The sequence below is a fragment of the Otolemur garnettii genome, unplaced genomic scaffold (genome assembly GCF_000181295.1).
Source record: "Otolemur garnettii isolate 467f Iridium unplaced genomic scaffold, OtoGar3 scaffold00013, whole genome shotgun sequence".
NCBI classification, from domain to species: domain Eukaryota; kingdom Metazoa; phylum Chordata; class Mammalia; order Primates; family Galagidae; genus Otolemur; species Otolemur garnettii.
In genome coordinates this window covers 24,310,607-24,327,280 of record NW_003852408.1, presented here as the reverse complement: position 1 = coordinate 24,327,280, position 16,674 = coordinate 24,310,607, and the positions used below count along the sequence as shown (strand labels likewise).

The window sequence follows — 16,674 nt, the reverse complement described above, 5'->3', positions numbered from 1 at the left end:
GAGTCTATTCTATTTATAGCATCATGGTCATTCTACAGTGGTACAAACATGTGATAGCTCATATTAATGCTAGAAAGTACAGATTCAGAGCTCAATGTGTCCCTAAAGGGCAGAAAACTTTGTCTTGGTCTCACTCTACCCCCTTCGTAGATGTCCACAAGTTGGGGAAGAAACTCTTTATCTCCTTGGTCAGAGCTTGACACCATGGAAGGATATCAACAAGGGCAGAGCTGCTACACTGAAAGGTGATGTGTGTGCATGACTGTATTCTCCACTCCAGCCTTTCTACCAGGTTCTGCGAGGCACATGATTCACATAACACATTCAATGGGTATACAGCAGGAAGCTTTGTTTAGACTTTGTGGTCTGAATCAAAGCTTCCAATCTAGCCCAATTTTGTCAAGAAGCTCTGTGAACTGAGGGGCAACTGCCCTATGCCCAGCTATGTGCACAGCACCACTTGATTTCTCATCTGATTATCGTTCCTGTGGTCACTTTCCTTTGCCTGAGGACCCCAAAAGGAGGATCAGGGGAAATGGCAGGATCAAGGCACAAAACCAATGTCCTTAACACAGACATTAAGCTTTCTCACAATAACATTAAATGAAGTGCTGAGTTTAGAAATAGCAAAAGTCTCCAAAGGTGTAGAAGCAGTGTAGATGCATCTGAAATTTCCTTGAATTTTCAGAAAGTAATCTGTAGTTTAAGACCCATTAAAAAATTCAGAGAAAGCACAGCTATCAGCAGCTTTTAATAGGACTCCTGGGCTTTCAAAAGTTCCTAATTGGCATTTGTACCTTTACAAATGCACCTTTAGCTGGAAAATTTCTGAGCATATTGACTACTGCTATAATAAAAGACTAATTTTTAGTAAAACCACCCAATTATATAGTAAAAATATCATGCAGTTTTTCAAAATTCCGTTTACTCAGTTCATATCTGGTGTCAGAAGCTAAAACCTATTCAAACTAAGCTAAAGAAAATGTGTGACTTATTGAACACTGACACCAGGCAAATCTGAGGAAAAACCGCGCACAGCTGGGTCTCATGAAGGTGGTGAGCCTGACCAGCTCTGAAGATCTCACAAGACCATCTCAGTGGACTTCTCTGTGGTCTTCTCTTCTTCACTACAACTAAATTGACTCAGATGCCAACTTTTAAATTTATTTGTGGCAGTTCAAAATTAAGAGAGAGAGAATATGAATATGATTTGTTTTCCTTGCGTATGTATGATGCATCTATTTGGCCTAATCAGTTGAGGTTACATCTGAGTAAACATGGCCACCTAGGCCCACATCACAGGTATGGTCAGTGGGAAGAAGCAGGTTCTCTCAGAAGGATGTATGGGCAAAGACACTATGACCGACAACTCAATTTTAATGTAGATTAAAAAAGAAGACTTGACACTGAAATATTTCTAAGAAAATCCAATTATTAATAGACAAACATGAGTGTATACAGGTAAAATGAAATGACTGAACTGTGACTTCTGTGCTGTCACTATTAGTTAATTGCCTCACTTAATTTCATCTGACACTGAAGTCAATCTCTCAAATTATTCTTTCCTAAATACAGACATTGATATATGTTTTTCCTATATTTTACTACCAAGCAAATTTATATTTCATCTAATTTGATGTCTGAGAGTTCCAAAGGTTTGTCTTCAAAACCTGTAAAAGGAAGAGAAGTGAAAAGATGTAACTATTTTAAAATTAGAAACATACACAGAACCTCCATAGCTGACCGCCTCCCTATGCTGACCACCTCCTTAAGTTGATTTGATTTTCACAGACTGGACAGGCACACATGTACCTATCAGTACAGTAGGCCTAGTTTCTTATGTTGACCACTTCTGTATGTTGATAGTTCACTACATTCCCTTGGGTGGTCAGCTTACAGAGGTTCTATTGTTATTTTTATGAGCTTTTATTTTGCTCCTTCTTTCTCCTGTTTACTGGACTCTCGTATTCATAATTTGGTAGCTGAGAAAGTGCATGTGTAAGAGAAGTTCTTCGGGGAGATAAAAGGGCAAGACCTTTGCTGGATATTTTCATAGAGCAAAACTAATTTTGGCTTCTCTACTGACCCTAAGCTACTTCCGTGTGTAGCCTCTTCTGGCTCCTTCACATTTCATTCTGAATTGTACATGCAGCAATACTGTCAGCTTCATTTCTTCTCTTGGACTTGCTTTGCCTCTACTAATTCCACTTCCCACAATAGGCCCATTCCAAAGCCCAACATATATACATTTTCAGAATGAGAGGTGCACTGGATTGTGTTCATTTTAATAATCATTTAAATAAAGGTATAGAGGCTTGGCTGAATATCTTGGTTGGTCAACTACAAAGAAATCTACATCAGCCTTGTTTTCAAGTCAATTTTAGACTTTGAAAGTCTGGATATAAAGATTAGTTGTGTCCATTTCCTTACTTATTCATTTTGAAGGAAGGATGTGCTTCTCATTGTCATAGCCTTAGTGATAAAAGTGGGAAAACAGGTTCCAGGATAGAAGGCAAGCATGGGATATGGGCAGTGGGGGAGGATTGGAAAAGAACAGTATCCCAAGGAAACTTGATCCTCTACTACCCAATTCCATTTACAGAATAAGAAAATACTCATTTTGTTGAACACCTACCATTTGTGAGCTCTTGATCCAATGGGTTTTCATCTGTGATTTGAGGGAGCATATCTAAAAAATTCACTGCAACAGAGAATTTAAATAATAGCCTTTTACCATTTCAAGCATGTTTTCTACAGTTATTCCCATTTTCTTTTTTTAGCCCTTCCACTCTAAAGTTTTTTCAAATGCCATGCTTTCTTAGGAGTTGCAAGATGCTAGCCCACTTTTATGGAATCTCAACCCATGAAAGTGGCTGGTCTATGGCCTAATGGGCAAAATGAGTAAGTAGACATCCAGCCATATGGTTCAGTGAACCATCTTTCTACCAATCTCCCTATGAAGACTTTGCCTCCTGCCTGACAATATTAATCACTGGGCATCTTCTCAATGCTTGCCAGCTTCCTTCTATATAAAAGAATTTCAGGCACAAAAGTGGTAAAAATAGAACCTAAATTATTAGTTTTCTGATGTATTATTTGTATAGGTAGATTTAGACAAGGTGCAATCCTCTACATAAATACTTGCATGTATTCATATTTTACATATATAAAAATACATATAAATATACATATATGTGTGTGCATTTATATACCTACACACACATACACACACATACACACACACATATATATATGCAGTTGATCCTTGAACAACATCGGGGTTAGGAGTGCTGATCCCTGTACAGTCAAGAATCTGCATATAATTTTTGAATCTTCCCCAATTTAAATACTAATAGTCATAGTTTACTGCTGACCAGAAACCTTATTGATAACATGAATAGTTGATTAACATGTATTTTGTATATTACATGTAATATACAGTAAGCTAGGTTTTAAAATCCTAATGAAGAGAAAATATATTACTATTCATTAAGTAAAAGCAGATAATCATAAAGTCTTCATCTTTATCATTTTCAAGTTGAGTAGGCTGAATAGAAGGAGTAAAAGGAGGAGTTGGTCCTGTGGTCTCGGGGCTGGCAGAGACAGATGAAAGTCCACATAAAAGAAGACCCATGCAATCCAAACACATGTTGTTCAAGGGTCAAACTGCACATATATAAAAGACAAAAATTCCCAGGTTTTCCCCGTTCAAGAGAATTCTGAGATGTCTATCTCAGTCTCTTCCTCTTACCTGCCTCCTGATGAAGATCCTGTCTTGCCATATTGGCTATTTTGAGCTTTGTAATGAAGAATAGAGAAGAGAAAGGAAAGAGGGTGGGGAAGACGAGACACAAGGAGCTAGAGTTGAGGTTAGAGCATGTGTATTTTGGGAGAGTTTGAAGTGAATGCGACACAGAAGTATTTTTTTAAAAAAATTGGTTGACGTTTTCATCCTCCTTTCAAAGTGTTCATAAAACATAAGAAAAAGAGGTACTGAAAAATTACTTCAGTTAGTGGACTTTGTTCCCTGAGACTGCACAGTGTGAGTCAGGACCACGAACACCACAGAGGTTGTTTATAATGCCACTGACTTACCATCTGACACCGCTAGACCTTTTTCTTCATCTGGCACTATATTAGAATACTCGCTATATTTACGTTCTAAAACAAAAATTAAATAAAACATATTGGGTTTAGACTATAACCAACAATCTATGAGATGTTCTAAGTCAGTGTTTTTCAAACTTCCTTGGTCATGATCCACATTAAAAAAAAACACATTTTACATTATAGCCCAGTTGGCTGCATTTGTGTGCAATAAATGAAACAAAGGGTTACATGAAATAATACTTACCATTTTGTAATCTGTTCTTACCCTTGTCTTATCTTCTTTACTGACCTTTTTCTATTTTATGTAGTTCACTGGGGAAAAAATCTGGTCTTCTTACTTTTTTCTTACCAATTATATTCTATTTCAATGGGGAAAATGCTGGTGATAAAATTGATTCCGTTAACAATTAATTTTTTTACAACTCACCTAAGGTTATGGAAATATTTTCCACAATATGGAAAGCACTATAATAAATTATATTTGATTCTAATGCTCATTAAAGGAGTGGTCCTGCTAACAGCCTGAAATCAACCCCATTTTCTCTTATCACTATTGAAGCTCTTATGTTTAAGAGTATGACTTAGTAAGGGGTCTATGAACCAGAAATTTAATTAGCCTCCAGAGAGATCTACTCTGGCTAGGACTGAGTTTACCACATTCTTCAGGGCAGAGACTGGGCCGTCTGACAGTCCTCTGTAGCACTCTTGATACTGCCTTATTAGTCCTCTGAACCTGACCCCATCTAGTTCATGCTCTGTCCCCATCTGCTCTCCACCAGTCATACTGTTAACTAAACATTCAGCTGAACAGCAGATGTCCCCTACCTACCTTCCCAGCCTCACTCATCCTTTCCGCATCCTCTCTGCTCTTATCCAGATACCTTACTGTCTTCTCATTACGATTTTATGCCACCCCAGGTTTGTACTTCTGATTATGCCTTCATCCCCTGAAATTCCTCCTTTGCCCATGTCCTTTTCTCTCTGGTGAGCTACCCTTTTACAATCTCCTTCCTACCCACTCCTCCCCTTGCACACCTTTTTTTTCACTAAATTATATGAGTAATTCCTACTAATCCTTCCAGACCTAGCTCTCACATCATGTCTTCAAGAACGTTTTTCTTGACACACCCAGTCTGTGTCTAGAAGACCCCCTACAGTCATGTGGTCCCATTATTCCCTGGGCCTCTCTCTGTAATAGGTCCTACTTCTTTTGCTAGAGTCTGAATGTTTATACTCCACCCACTCCAAATTGAGATGCGGAAACTTAAACCCCAATGCAATTTTATTAAAAGGTAGGGTTTTGGGGAAGTAATTAGATCATAAGGGAGCCTTCATGAATGGGATTAATGTCCTCATATAAGAGGTCCAAGAAAGCTAGTTCATCCTTTCCCATCATGTGAAAACACAGCAAGAAAGTGTCATCTCTGAACTAGGAAACACACCCTCACCAGACACCAAATCTGCTGGCACCTGGATTTTGGACTTTCCATCCTCTAGAACTGTGGCAAGTAAATTTCTATTGTTTACAAGCCAACCAGTTTATGGGATTTTTGTTATAGCAGCCTTACTGGGCTACAATGTCTTTTAATAGGGTAATTTTCTCTTTGCTTTGCTACTTCTCATGCTAGACAGTGAATACTTTTCAGGGCAAGAACCATGTTTGATTTATTTTTATGTTCTTAGCACTTAGCCTAAGAACTTAGCACTTTTTTCCTCCTTCTTTTCTTCTTTATTTCTCTCTTTCCCTCCTACCTTCCTTTCTTCCTTTCCTTCTGGCATATGACATGAAATATCATGTCTTAATTTTTTTTTGAAATATGTTGTCTCAAATTTTTAAGCACACAATACAGGATTGATAATTGCGTGCATCTTGCTATATAGCATATCTCTAGAACTTTTTCATCTTGCATGCCAAAACTAGTAGTTTGTGTAAATAAATGCCCATTTGTTTATCTGTAGCCATGTAATGTACCAACTAGATACTAAGATATGATTAGAGCTTTTCCTTCATACAAGGATTTGTCCTTTTCAGTTTTAGAGTACTTATTATGTTCATTCCTTCCTTTTGAATTGTCTTGCCCTGTTTTATTAAGCTATTTAATTCAACATGTACATTAATATTTACTTTTTCATATTCTCATGGGTCCTTTCCCCCAGACAGTCTGTGTGATCATAACTTCCTTATTGTGTCCCCCAGTGTCTCTCACAGTGACCAGTAGATATGAGGTGCTCAATTAATACCTGGTAATTCCCTCCAAATATTTCAGCAGTTTAAAATAAGATCTTATTTTTGAGTATAAGATGAAGGCGATGAATAGCTTAACTCCCATTTTATGGCTAATGGGTGATCAAATATCTTTCCTTGAAATTCACTACTAACCCTTGGATGAAAAGAATATTGCTTTCAATTAAGTGCACCTACCTTCTTTTTCCTGGTTGTCCTCTGTGATGGGTAAGACACTTGTATTTCCTTTGACTATGTTAATTGCTAAAAGTCAGGAAATAAAGTATTGAATTAATTGAAGAGACTAAACAAACTTTACACAGGAATCACCTCACTGATAGTTTAATAAAGCAGAAATCTCTAAACTGGAAGAGAGTGCAAAGCTGTTGATTATTTTTAATGCTATGATTTTGGAATCCCTGGAAGAGAGTAAAAACCATTCAACGATTCAAAGGTGACAGAATAGAGATCAAAAGATAAATCAAATATATATATATATATACACACACACACACACACACACATTAAACTTTGCTGATAAAAACACACCATGAAATCCAATCATTTTCTTTCACAAAGTTCTCTATAATATACATGGGAAATTTAAGACCAATGACCAGTCAATGGAGTCGATTTTAGAATGACTGTTTGGAACTCTATTCTGTCACCTATAGGAAACCACACAAAGGGTCTCTCACATTTGAGAACTTAAAAGAGTTCCAGTTCTCTGTATCCCTCTGGGCCACACCCTGCTCCTTCCTGCTGCCTTGGCTTACTCAGTTTGGCCCGTTCCTGGTTACCTGGCTATTAGCCAGAGTCTCCTCCAAAGTCCCAACCCCTCCCCCAAGCTCTTTGCCTCTAAATCCTTCTCTGCCTTTCCTCCCACTGCCCAGATTTTGACCTCTGTGGTTTGGAACCATGGGCTCCTCTGTCCCCTGCGGTTTCTTTTTACCAATTACTCCATTCTGAAAGGCATCAATTGTTTTAATTGATGGGAATCTATACCACATTGGTCATTAAATACTTTTAATATTACCCCTGCTGGACTTTGAAATTTAATTTCTGTTTATCATCTCCTTCTTTATCCACTCTAGAAGCCTGTAGGCTATCACTTTATCTGCTTTCTTGCAACTGCCCTCGATTTTCTTGCTTCATCTTCCTCCTTTCCAAATGCTAAGTGAAACAATAAAACTGTACTCATTTTCCATCCTGTATTCAATGCTGACCACCAAAATCACCTTAGCACCTATTTCAGGCACAAATATGAGAACAATATATATAACAAATAATTTGATATTCTAAATAAAATCAACATGGAACAGAATAGTGTTGTTTTTGTTCTAATCACAGGGGGTTGACTATACTGTAATATATGGGAGTTTACTACAAGTCATACTCCTCGTTTCCACTCCTGCATCCAGGTAGCTAGGCATCTTTGTAAGGAATCACACAAGTCTATATTGGAGTCACAGCAAATTTCTGGTCTCTTGACTTTCACTGAGCACTCAGCACTGAAGGAATTCTGTGCTTTCCCATGTTGATTCTCTCCCCTGCCCTTAACAGTTACAGTCATGCATCAATTAATGACCGGACACATTTTGTGAAATGGGTCATTTGGCGATTTCATCACTGTGCAAACATCCTAGAGTGCACTGACCCACATCCTGATGGTGCAGCTTGCTGCACACCTAGTCTGTATGGTACAACCTACAGCTCCCAGGCTGCAAACTGGCACAGTGTGTTTCTGTGCTGAGTGCCGCAGGCAACTGTAGTGTGATGGTGAGCATCTGTGTACCGAAGCATGTTTAAACATAAAAAAGGTATAGCAGAAACACAGAGTAAAAGATAAAAACAATGGTGCATCAGTACAGGGTACTTACTCCCTGTGAAGGGAGAATGCAGGCCTGGAATTTGCTCTGGATGAGTGTGTCTTTTAATTTTTTTTTTTTTTTTTTGCTAAGATAAAGTCTTAAGCTGTCGCCCTGGGTAGTGTGCCATGGCATCATAGCTCACAGCAACCTCCAACTCTTGGGCACAAGCAATCCTTTTGCCTCAGTTTTTAAATTTTTAGTAGATTTGGGGGTCTCACTTTTGCTCAGGCTGGTCTCAAACTCATGAGCTCAACCAATCCACCCACCTCAGCCTCCCAGAGTGCTAGGATTATAGGCCTGAGCCACTATGCCTGGCATGTCATCCTTATGCAGGGGCCAGACTAATCTTCTCTGTATAGTTCCAATTTTAGTATATGTGCTGCCAAAGCGAGCACTTCTTTTTTTTACTTTTTAAAACTTTCTTTTAAAAAACTAAGTCACAAACACCTATATTAGCTTAGGCCTACCCCTGATCAGGATTGTCGAGATGTTGCTGGGTGACAGGAATGTTCATCTCTGTTGTGATCTTAGGGGACCACTGTCACACATGCTACCTGCTGTTGAGCACACGTTGCTGTGTGTGCACAGCTGTATTTCACATCTTCACCTCCTTCTTTACAACCCCATTCTTTCTCCCTAGTCTTTGACCCTCAGGACCTGGTCCTGCTGACTGTTTTGGTTCCGGCTCCCCCATCCCACACCCTTACTTACGTGCATCTGTACCCACCACCTTCTCCACTTCTGTCAAGCCTCAGCAGCAGACACCCTTCAGTTTGAGGCTTGGTCCTGTGCTTGAGTTCTACTGCTGTCTTGAGAGCTTTTTCCTCACTCCTATCTTCACTCTCTCTCTCTCATGGCAGTTAAATATTAATATCCGTCCATCCAGAGGTCTATCTAACCACCTCTTGTCTATGTATTAATAAATCATGTACATGGGACTAAAACCACAAGAGACCATACAGTGCAGAGGTCTTCCTTCCATAGCCACCCAGGTCCTCCTCCAGAAGGTCACTGGGGCTGACAGTTTCTTCAAATTGCTCCTGGTTGCTGACAACTCCATTTCCCCATATCCAGCTCAGATCTCTCCTCCTCAGTGTCCAAAATATGCATCCAGCACCCACCAGACTCTTTCACTTAGATGCCTCTTGAAACTCTGCACCTTCTCCTATATTCCTTACCTTAGCTTACCCTCCCAAACATGTTCATGGTTCAGCACTCCTAGCAAATGACAGTGACAACACTGGCAACCAGCCTGGGGCTCCAGCTGCTCTGGACTCTGTCTCTCAGGGCTGAGGAGGTCAAGAGCTCCATATTTCCAGCCCACTTTTGGCTCACTGTTTGGGATGTTCTACCTCAGGTTAAGGACATCACCATTGTCCAGATGTTAAAAAAGACTGGGGGATTCCCAATTCTCTTGCGCTTTCTCTTATCCATTAGTATCTCTTTCAAATCTAGCTCCTTTCCTACAGCCCATGGCCACTGCTTGGGTAAGGGTCTTATCATCCCTCTACCTGCCACAGAACTGGTCTCAGTGCTTCTTGTCCCCCCATAAACCTCAATTCATTCTTCCCATTACAGAGTCATCATCCTAAAGTTAGAACCTACTCCTTCCTTTCAGTTGCCCCCAAATCCTTCATTGGTCTTACCAAGGCCCCTGCTTGCTTCTCTTCCTGACATTCCACACCTTGAACTCTACTTTCTGAATAAAATGAATGAATGAATTGGCACTTCTTCACAAGTTCTTTCTTACAGCTGCCTGTTGTGTCTTTGCATATGTTGTCCCCTCCACATGCAACAAACCTCCCTCTTACTGCACCCTGCATCCGGGCCTCCATTCTCTCCTGACTCAATTTGGATGTCACCTCCTCCAGAAAGCCCTTCATCATGTCAACATCCTGATGGGCCCCCACCACCATTCATGGCATGTGGCATATTCCTCGGGCCCACAGCACTGAGCACACCAGCTCCACAGCAACACTGTGATGCCTGAGGCAAGGGCCCTGTCTTTCCACTCTGGTCTCATTTCTGCCCTCCCCAGTTCACCAAAGTCATGGTTGACCTACATCATACATCCACCGGGTACTTTCAGACCTCATTTTATGTGATGTCCCAGCAGCTTCCGTCAGTGTGGGCCAGCCCTTGTTCTTGAAACAACTCTGCTTTGGGTCTTCCTCAATGTCAGATTTCAGGGGCTCTCTCCCACCTTCACTTGCTCATGATCCTCTGTCAGCTGCTCCTATTCTACTTAACCCTTCTAGGCTGAGTTCCCCTATAAGGTTCCCCTAAAACTGAGAGTTCATCTCTCACTTTTTCTCTGGATAATTTCCATCATGCTCGTGGCTTCATTTCTATTTATAAGGCAACAACTCCCAGCTTGACAACTATAGTCCTATAGTCCAGATCTTTCTGAGCTCCGGGAAGTATGCTGCTCTCCATGTGATGTTTCCATTTTAGATATCCCACAGGTATTTCAGAATCAAAATGTAAGAAACTAAGTTTATCTTTCCTCTACTCTGGCACCCTGCCTCTTCCTCTCCCACCCAACACCACCACCCCCACACCCCACATGTTCATATTTTCTCTCCTCAAATAATGAAATGATGTTTTAGGTTTTTTAGTGTTTTTTTCACCATTTCTCCTCCTATCATTCAATCCACCCAGGTGTTCAACCAGAAGCAGCCTGAGCCCTCTGGAATTCCCAAGAGGCCACATATCATCAAGTCTTGATAATTCTGCCTCCTAAATATCTGCTGACTTTCTACTGCCTCTAGGTGCAGCTATACCCACCTCTTCCTGAGTCATTGCATAGCCCTCCTGATACCAGTCTTTTTGTAAACAATCTTGCCTTGTTCAAGTCTGTTTTCCAAGTGAATTCCACACCTGATCAGGTTTCTGTCCACCAAAAAGTCTCTATAACTTTCACATCTATCCCTCATGGTTCTATTTCTCATCTCCTATACTTTAATACTCTTTTAATAACAATCCAATAAGACATCACCTCTAAGATATTACCTGATTGGTATGGCCGAAAAATTAGCACATCTCCAAGTGCAACAAGTTTCTCCTGTTAAAAACATTTATAATCAGAAAATTATATAACCACAAGTACTAACTCAGTTATTTTTTAATAAAAAAACACTCTGATTCTTTAGGCAATCAACACATATTCATGACAGGCCACAAATTATATTACCAAATCTTACGTGAATTTTTCAAACTTTTATTGCTTCATTATTATTATTATTATTTTGAGACAGAGCTTCAGGCCATCACCCTAGGTAGAATGCCATGACATCACAGCGCACATCAACCTCCAGCTCCTGGGCTTAAGTGATTCTTTTGCCTCAGCCTTCCAAGTAGCTGGGACTACAGGCACCCGCCACAACACCCAGCTATTTTTTGGTTGTAGTTGTCATTGTTGTTTGGCAGGCCCAGGCTGGATTTGAACCCAACACCTCTGGTATATGTGGCTGGTGCCTTAGCTGCTTAAGCTACAGGTGCCCAGCCTGCTTCATTATTTTTAGGAATAAGATGCAAATTGAGCTCACAGAAAACCAGTGTATGTCTTGGCCTAAAAGAATCAGTTTAAGGTCATTATGCAAGTCAGTTCCCTTGTACCTATTTTTTTTTTTTTTTTTTGGTTTGGTTGTATTCCTTCTTTTAAAAAATTTATTTTTACTATTTAGGATTCATTGAGGATATAAAAAATTAGCTTATACTGATTGCATTTGTTAGATAAAGTCCCTCCCAAGAGATGTGCCATATACCATGACCCCCCTATCCCTCTCCCTCCTCTCTTCTCCCTACTTGCTCATTCCCCTACCCATCCCCCCTCATATCAGTTCATCTATTGCCTTGATTTTAGAATAGAGTACATTGGATTCTTGCTTCTCCATTCTTGTGATGCTTTACAAAGAAGAATGTGTTCCACTTCCATCCAGGTTAATACAAAGGCTGTAAAGTCTCCATCTTTTTAATGGCTGAATAGTATTCCATGGTATGTATATACCACAGCTTGTTAATCTGTTTCTGGGTTGGTGGGCATTTAGGCTGTTTCCACATTTTGGTGATTTTAAATTGAGCTGCAATAAATGGCCTAGTGAAAATGTCCTTATGATAAAAGAATTTTTTTTTCTTCTGGATAGATGCCTAGTAATGGGATTGCAGGATCAAATGGGAGGTCTAGCTTGAGTTTTTGAGGATTCTCCATACTTCCTTCCAAAAAGGTTGTATTAGTTTGCAGTCAAACCAGCAGTGTAAAACTGTTCCCTTCTCTCCATATTCATGTCAGCATCTGCAGCTTTGAGATTTTGTGATAGGGGCCATTCTCACTGGGGTTAGGTGATATCTCAAGGTGGTTTTGATTTTAATTTCTCTGATGATTAAGAATAATGAGAAGTTGTTCATATGTTTGTCAACTTATTCATCTGTCTTCTTTAGATAAGGTTCTATTCATGTCTCTTGCCCAATGTTGTATGTGGTTGCTGGGTTATTTTTTGTTGATTAATTTGAGTTCTCTATAGATCCTAGTTATCAAGCTTTTGTCCAATTCATTAAACACAAGTACCATTTCCCATTCTGTTTACTTTGGTTGTTGTTTCCTTAGCTGTACAGAAGCTTTTCAGTTTAATGAAGTCCCATTTGTTTATTTTTGTTTCTGTTGCAATTGCCACAGGAGTCTTCTTCACAAAATCTTTGCCCAGTCAAGTATCTTCAAGTGTTTTCCTCACAGCTTCTTCAAGAATTTTTATTGTTTCATGCCTTAGATTTAAATCTTTTATCCACTTTGAATCAATTTTTGTTTTTTTTTTTTTTTTTTGAGACAGAGCCCCAAGCTGTCCCCCTGGGTAGAGTGCCGTGGCATTACAGCTCACAGCAACCTCCAACTCCTGGGCTCAACCGAGTCTCCTGCCTCCGCCTCCCAAGTAGCTGGGACCACAGGCGCCCGCCACAACGTCCGGCTATTTTTTGGTTGCAGCTGTCATTGTTGTTTGGCGGGTCCGAGCTGGGGATTTGAACCCGCCACCTTAGGTGTATGTGGCTGGCGCCTTAGCCGGTTGAGCTATAGGCGCCGAGCCTTGAATCAATTTTTGTAAGTGGTGAGAGGTGCAGGTCTAGTTTCCATCTTTTGCATGTAGTTATCCAGTTCTCCCAGCACCATTTATTGAATAGGGATTCTTTTCCCCAGTCTATGTTATTTTTTGATTTATCAAAGATCAGGTAACTGTAAGATGTTAGTTTCATCTCATAGTTTTCTGTTCAGTTCCAAACGTCAATGTCTCTATTTTTGTGCCAATATTAAGCTGTTTTGATCACTATGGCCTTGTAGTATAGCTGAAACTCTGGTAGGGTGATACCCCCAGCTTTGTTTTTATTACTAAGAATTGACTTGCGTATACAGAGTTTCTTCTAATTCCATACAAAATGAAGAATTATTTTTTCCAATTCTTGAAAGTATGATGATGGCATTTTAATGGGTATTGCATTGAATCTATAGATTGCTTTTGGAAGTATAGACATTTTCACAATGTTGATTCTTTCCAGCCATGAGCATGGTATATTCTTCCATTTGTTAATGTCCTCTGTCATTTCTTTCTTAAGGTTTCATAATTTTCTTTCTAGAGGTCCTTCACCTCTTTTGTTAGGTATATTCCTAGGTATTTCATTTTCTTTGCAGCTACTGTGAAGGGAATTCTGTCCTTTATTAGCTTCTCATTTTGGCTGTTACTGGTATATTCAAAGGCTACTGATTTGTGGACATTGATTTTATATCCTGAGACATTACTGCATTTTTTGATGACTTCCAGGAATCTTATGGTTGAGTCTTTGGGGTTCTCTAAGTGTAAGATCATATCATCAGTAAAGAGTGAGAGTTTGACCTCCTCTGCCCCCATTTAGATGCCATTTATTTCCTTCTCTTGCCTGATTGTATGGCTAGAACTTCTAGCACTATGTTGAATAGCAGTAGTGATAGAGGGCAACCTTGTGTGCTCCCAGTTCTGAAGCTTTTAGTTTTACTCCATTCAGTATAATCTTAGCTGTGGGTTTGTGGTAGATGGCTTTGATCAGATTAAGAAATGTGCCACCTATGACTATATTCTTTTTTTTATGCCTATATTCTTAACTGGTCTAATTAGAATACGATGCTGAATTTTATCAAATGCTTTTTCTGCATCTTTGTTTTTTGCTTCTGTTGATATTGTGAATTATGTTTATGGACTTTTGTATGTTAAACCAGCCTTGCATCCCTGGGATTGTGATGAATGATTTTTTTAATGTGTTGTTATACACATTAAATATTTAAATAGTTTAATAGTTGTACTCTATTGGCTAGGATTTTATTGAGAATTTTTACATCTATATTCATTAGTGAAATTGGTCTGAAGTTCTCCTTTTTGGCTGGGTCTTTTCCTGGTTTTGGTATCAGGGTGATGTTTCCTTCAAAGAGTGTGTTGGGGGAAGATTCCTTCCTTCTCAATATTTTGGAATAATTTCTGCAATATGGGTATAAGTTCTTCTTTGAAGGTTTGATAGAATTCTGGTGTGAAGCCATCTGGACCAGCATTTTTTTTTTGTTGGGTTTTATTATTATTATTATTATTGTTTCTTTCATCTCAGTTCTTGAAATCAGTCTGTTCGAGAGATCTATTTTTTTTTTTTTTAAGTCTAGGGAGAGGGTGTGATTTCAGGTATTGATCCATTTCCTCCACATTGTCAAATTTCTGGGCATAGAGTTTCTTGTAGTATTCAGAGATGAGCTCTTGTATCTTTATGGCATCTGTTGTTATTTCCCCTTTATCATTTCTGATTGAGGTTATTAGAGATTCTACATTTCTGTTTCTAGTTAATCTGTCCAAAGGTTTATTGATTTTATTGTTTTGAAAAACCAACTTTTTGTTTCATGAATTTTTCTGAATGATTCTTTTGTTTTCAGTTTCATTAATCTTTGATTTAATTTTGGTTATTTCTTTTCTTCTGCTGGGTTTGAGATTAGATTGTTCTTCTTTCTCTAATTCCATAAGATGGTTCATGAGTTTGTTGATGTGATCATACCCAGGGTATGATATCCATCTGAAAGGAGTGTGTGTCAGATGTTTGTTGATGTGCTCTCTTTCTGGTTTTTAAATGTAGGCATCTAATGGGAGAAATTTTCCTCTTAAGACTGCTTTTGGTGTATCCTGCAGGTTTGGTAACTTGTGTCTTCATTGTTGTTATGTTTGAAGAATTTAAATTATTTCCTCTTTTATCTCTTCTTGAACCCAACCATCATTCAGCATAAGGTTGTTTAATTTCTGACTCTTTATGTGGGGATGAACATTTTTGCTAGAGTTGAGTTCCACCTTTATTGCCTTGTGGTGTGAGAAGTTACAAGGCATAATTTCTATTCTTTAAATCTTGCTGATGTTTAATTTATACCCTAAAATGTGGTTGATTTCGGAATATGTATCATGGGTTGCTGAGAAAAATGTATATTCTTTAGTTTTGGTATGGTGTGTTCTGTATATGTCTATTAATCTCATTTGTTCTAGGGTCACATTTAAATCCTTTGTATTTTTGTTTAGTTTCTGTTTAGAGGATCTGTCCAGTTATGTCAGAGGGATGTTAAAATCCCTGACTATTATGGTGTTATAGGATATCCTACTGCTCAGACCTATAAAGGTCTGCCTCATTATCTTGTAGCATTTAAGTTGGGTGTGTAAATATTTAAAATTGAAATGTCTTCCTGTTGTATTGTTCCTTTGACCAGTATAGAGTGACCAACTTTGTCTTTCTTAACTGTAGTTGCTTTAAATCTATTTGTATCTGAAAATAAGATTGCCACCCTTCTTTTCTTCTGATTTCCATTTGCTTAAAACACTGTTTTCCATCAGTCTTGATCTGTCCTTCAGTGCTATGTGTGCCTCCTGGTGATGGCAAAAGGAATAGCTTGTGCTTTTTTATCATCAGCCAGCCAGTGCCTCTTCAGTGGTGAATCCAGTCTATTGACATTTATTGAGAGAACTGATTAAGTGTGGCTGAGTTCTATTCATCTTATTTTATGGGAGTCCGTTGTGTAGTTTTATCCTTTGTCCCACTGTGGAAGCTGAGTTTTGACCTTTAGCTTCTGGGTGTTTACTTTGCTGGTGGTTCATTGTGAGGGTCAGTGTTAAGAATAGGTCTAAGTATTTCTTGTAGAGCTTGTCTTCTTGGGGTGTGAATTTCCCCAGTGCTCGTATTATCACAAAAGATTTGATTTCTCCATCAATTTTGAAGTTTAGTTTAGCAGGGTACAGAATTCCGAGTAGAAATTGTTTTGTTTAAGAATGTTGAAGGTGGATGACCATGCTCTTCTGGCTTGGAAGGTTTCAACTGAAAAGTTTTCTGTCATCCTAATGACTCTGCCTCTGTGGGTCAGTTGGCACTTACTCCTGGCTGCTTACAGATTTTTTTCTTTCATCTTGACTTTGGGCAAGTTCATTACAATGTGTC

The 16,674-nt window shown here is 39.0% G+C and overlaps 1 protein-coding gene and 1 non-coding gene across 2 annotated transcripts in view; both read right to left on the bottom strand.

Annotated features, from left to right (window-relative positions):
- Positions 1-5,601: 5,601 nt before the first annotated feature.
- MDH1B (malate dehydrogenase 1B) overlaps positions 5,602-16,674 on the bottom strand; it is a 30,795-nt gene continuing 19,722 nt past the window's right edge. Inside the window, exons 9-10 of the mRNA XM_023510421.1 lie at positions 11,218-11,269; positions 5,602-5,673 (exon numbers count right to left, since the gene is read on the bottom strand). Coding sequence (XP_023366189.1) covers positions 5,627-5,673; positions 11,218-11,269 — 99 coding nt within the window. The 3' untranslated portion in view covers positions 5,602-5,626. The remainder of the gene's footprint in view (positions 5,674-11,217; positions 11,270-16,674) is intronic.
- LOC111723645 lies at positions 8,494-8,600 on the bottom strand. The gene has a single exon (XR_002772145.1). It is a non-coding gene; the product is annotated as a U6 spliceosomal RNA (small nuclear RNA).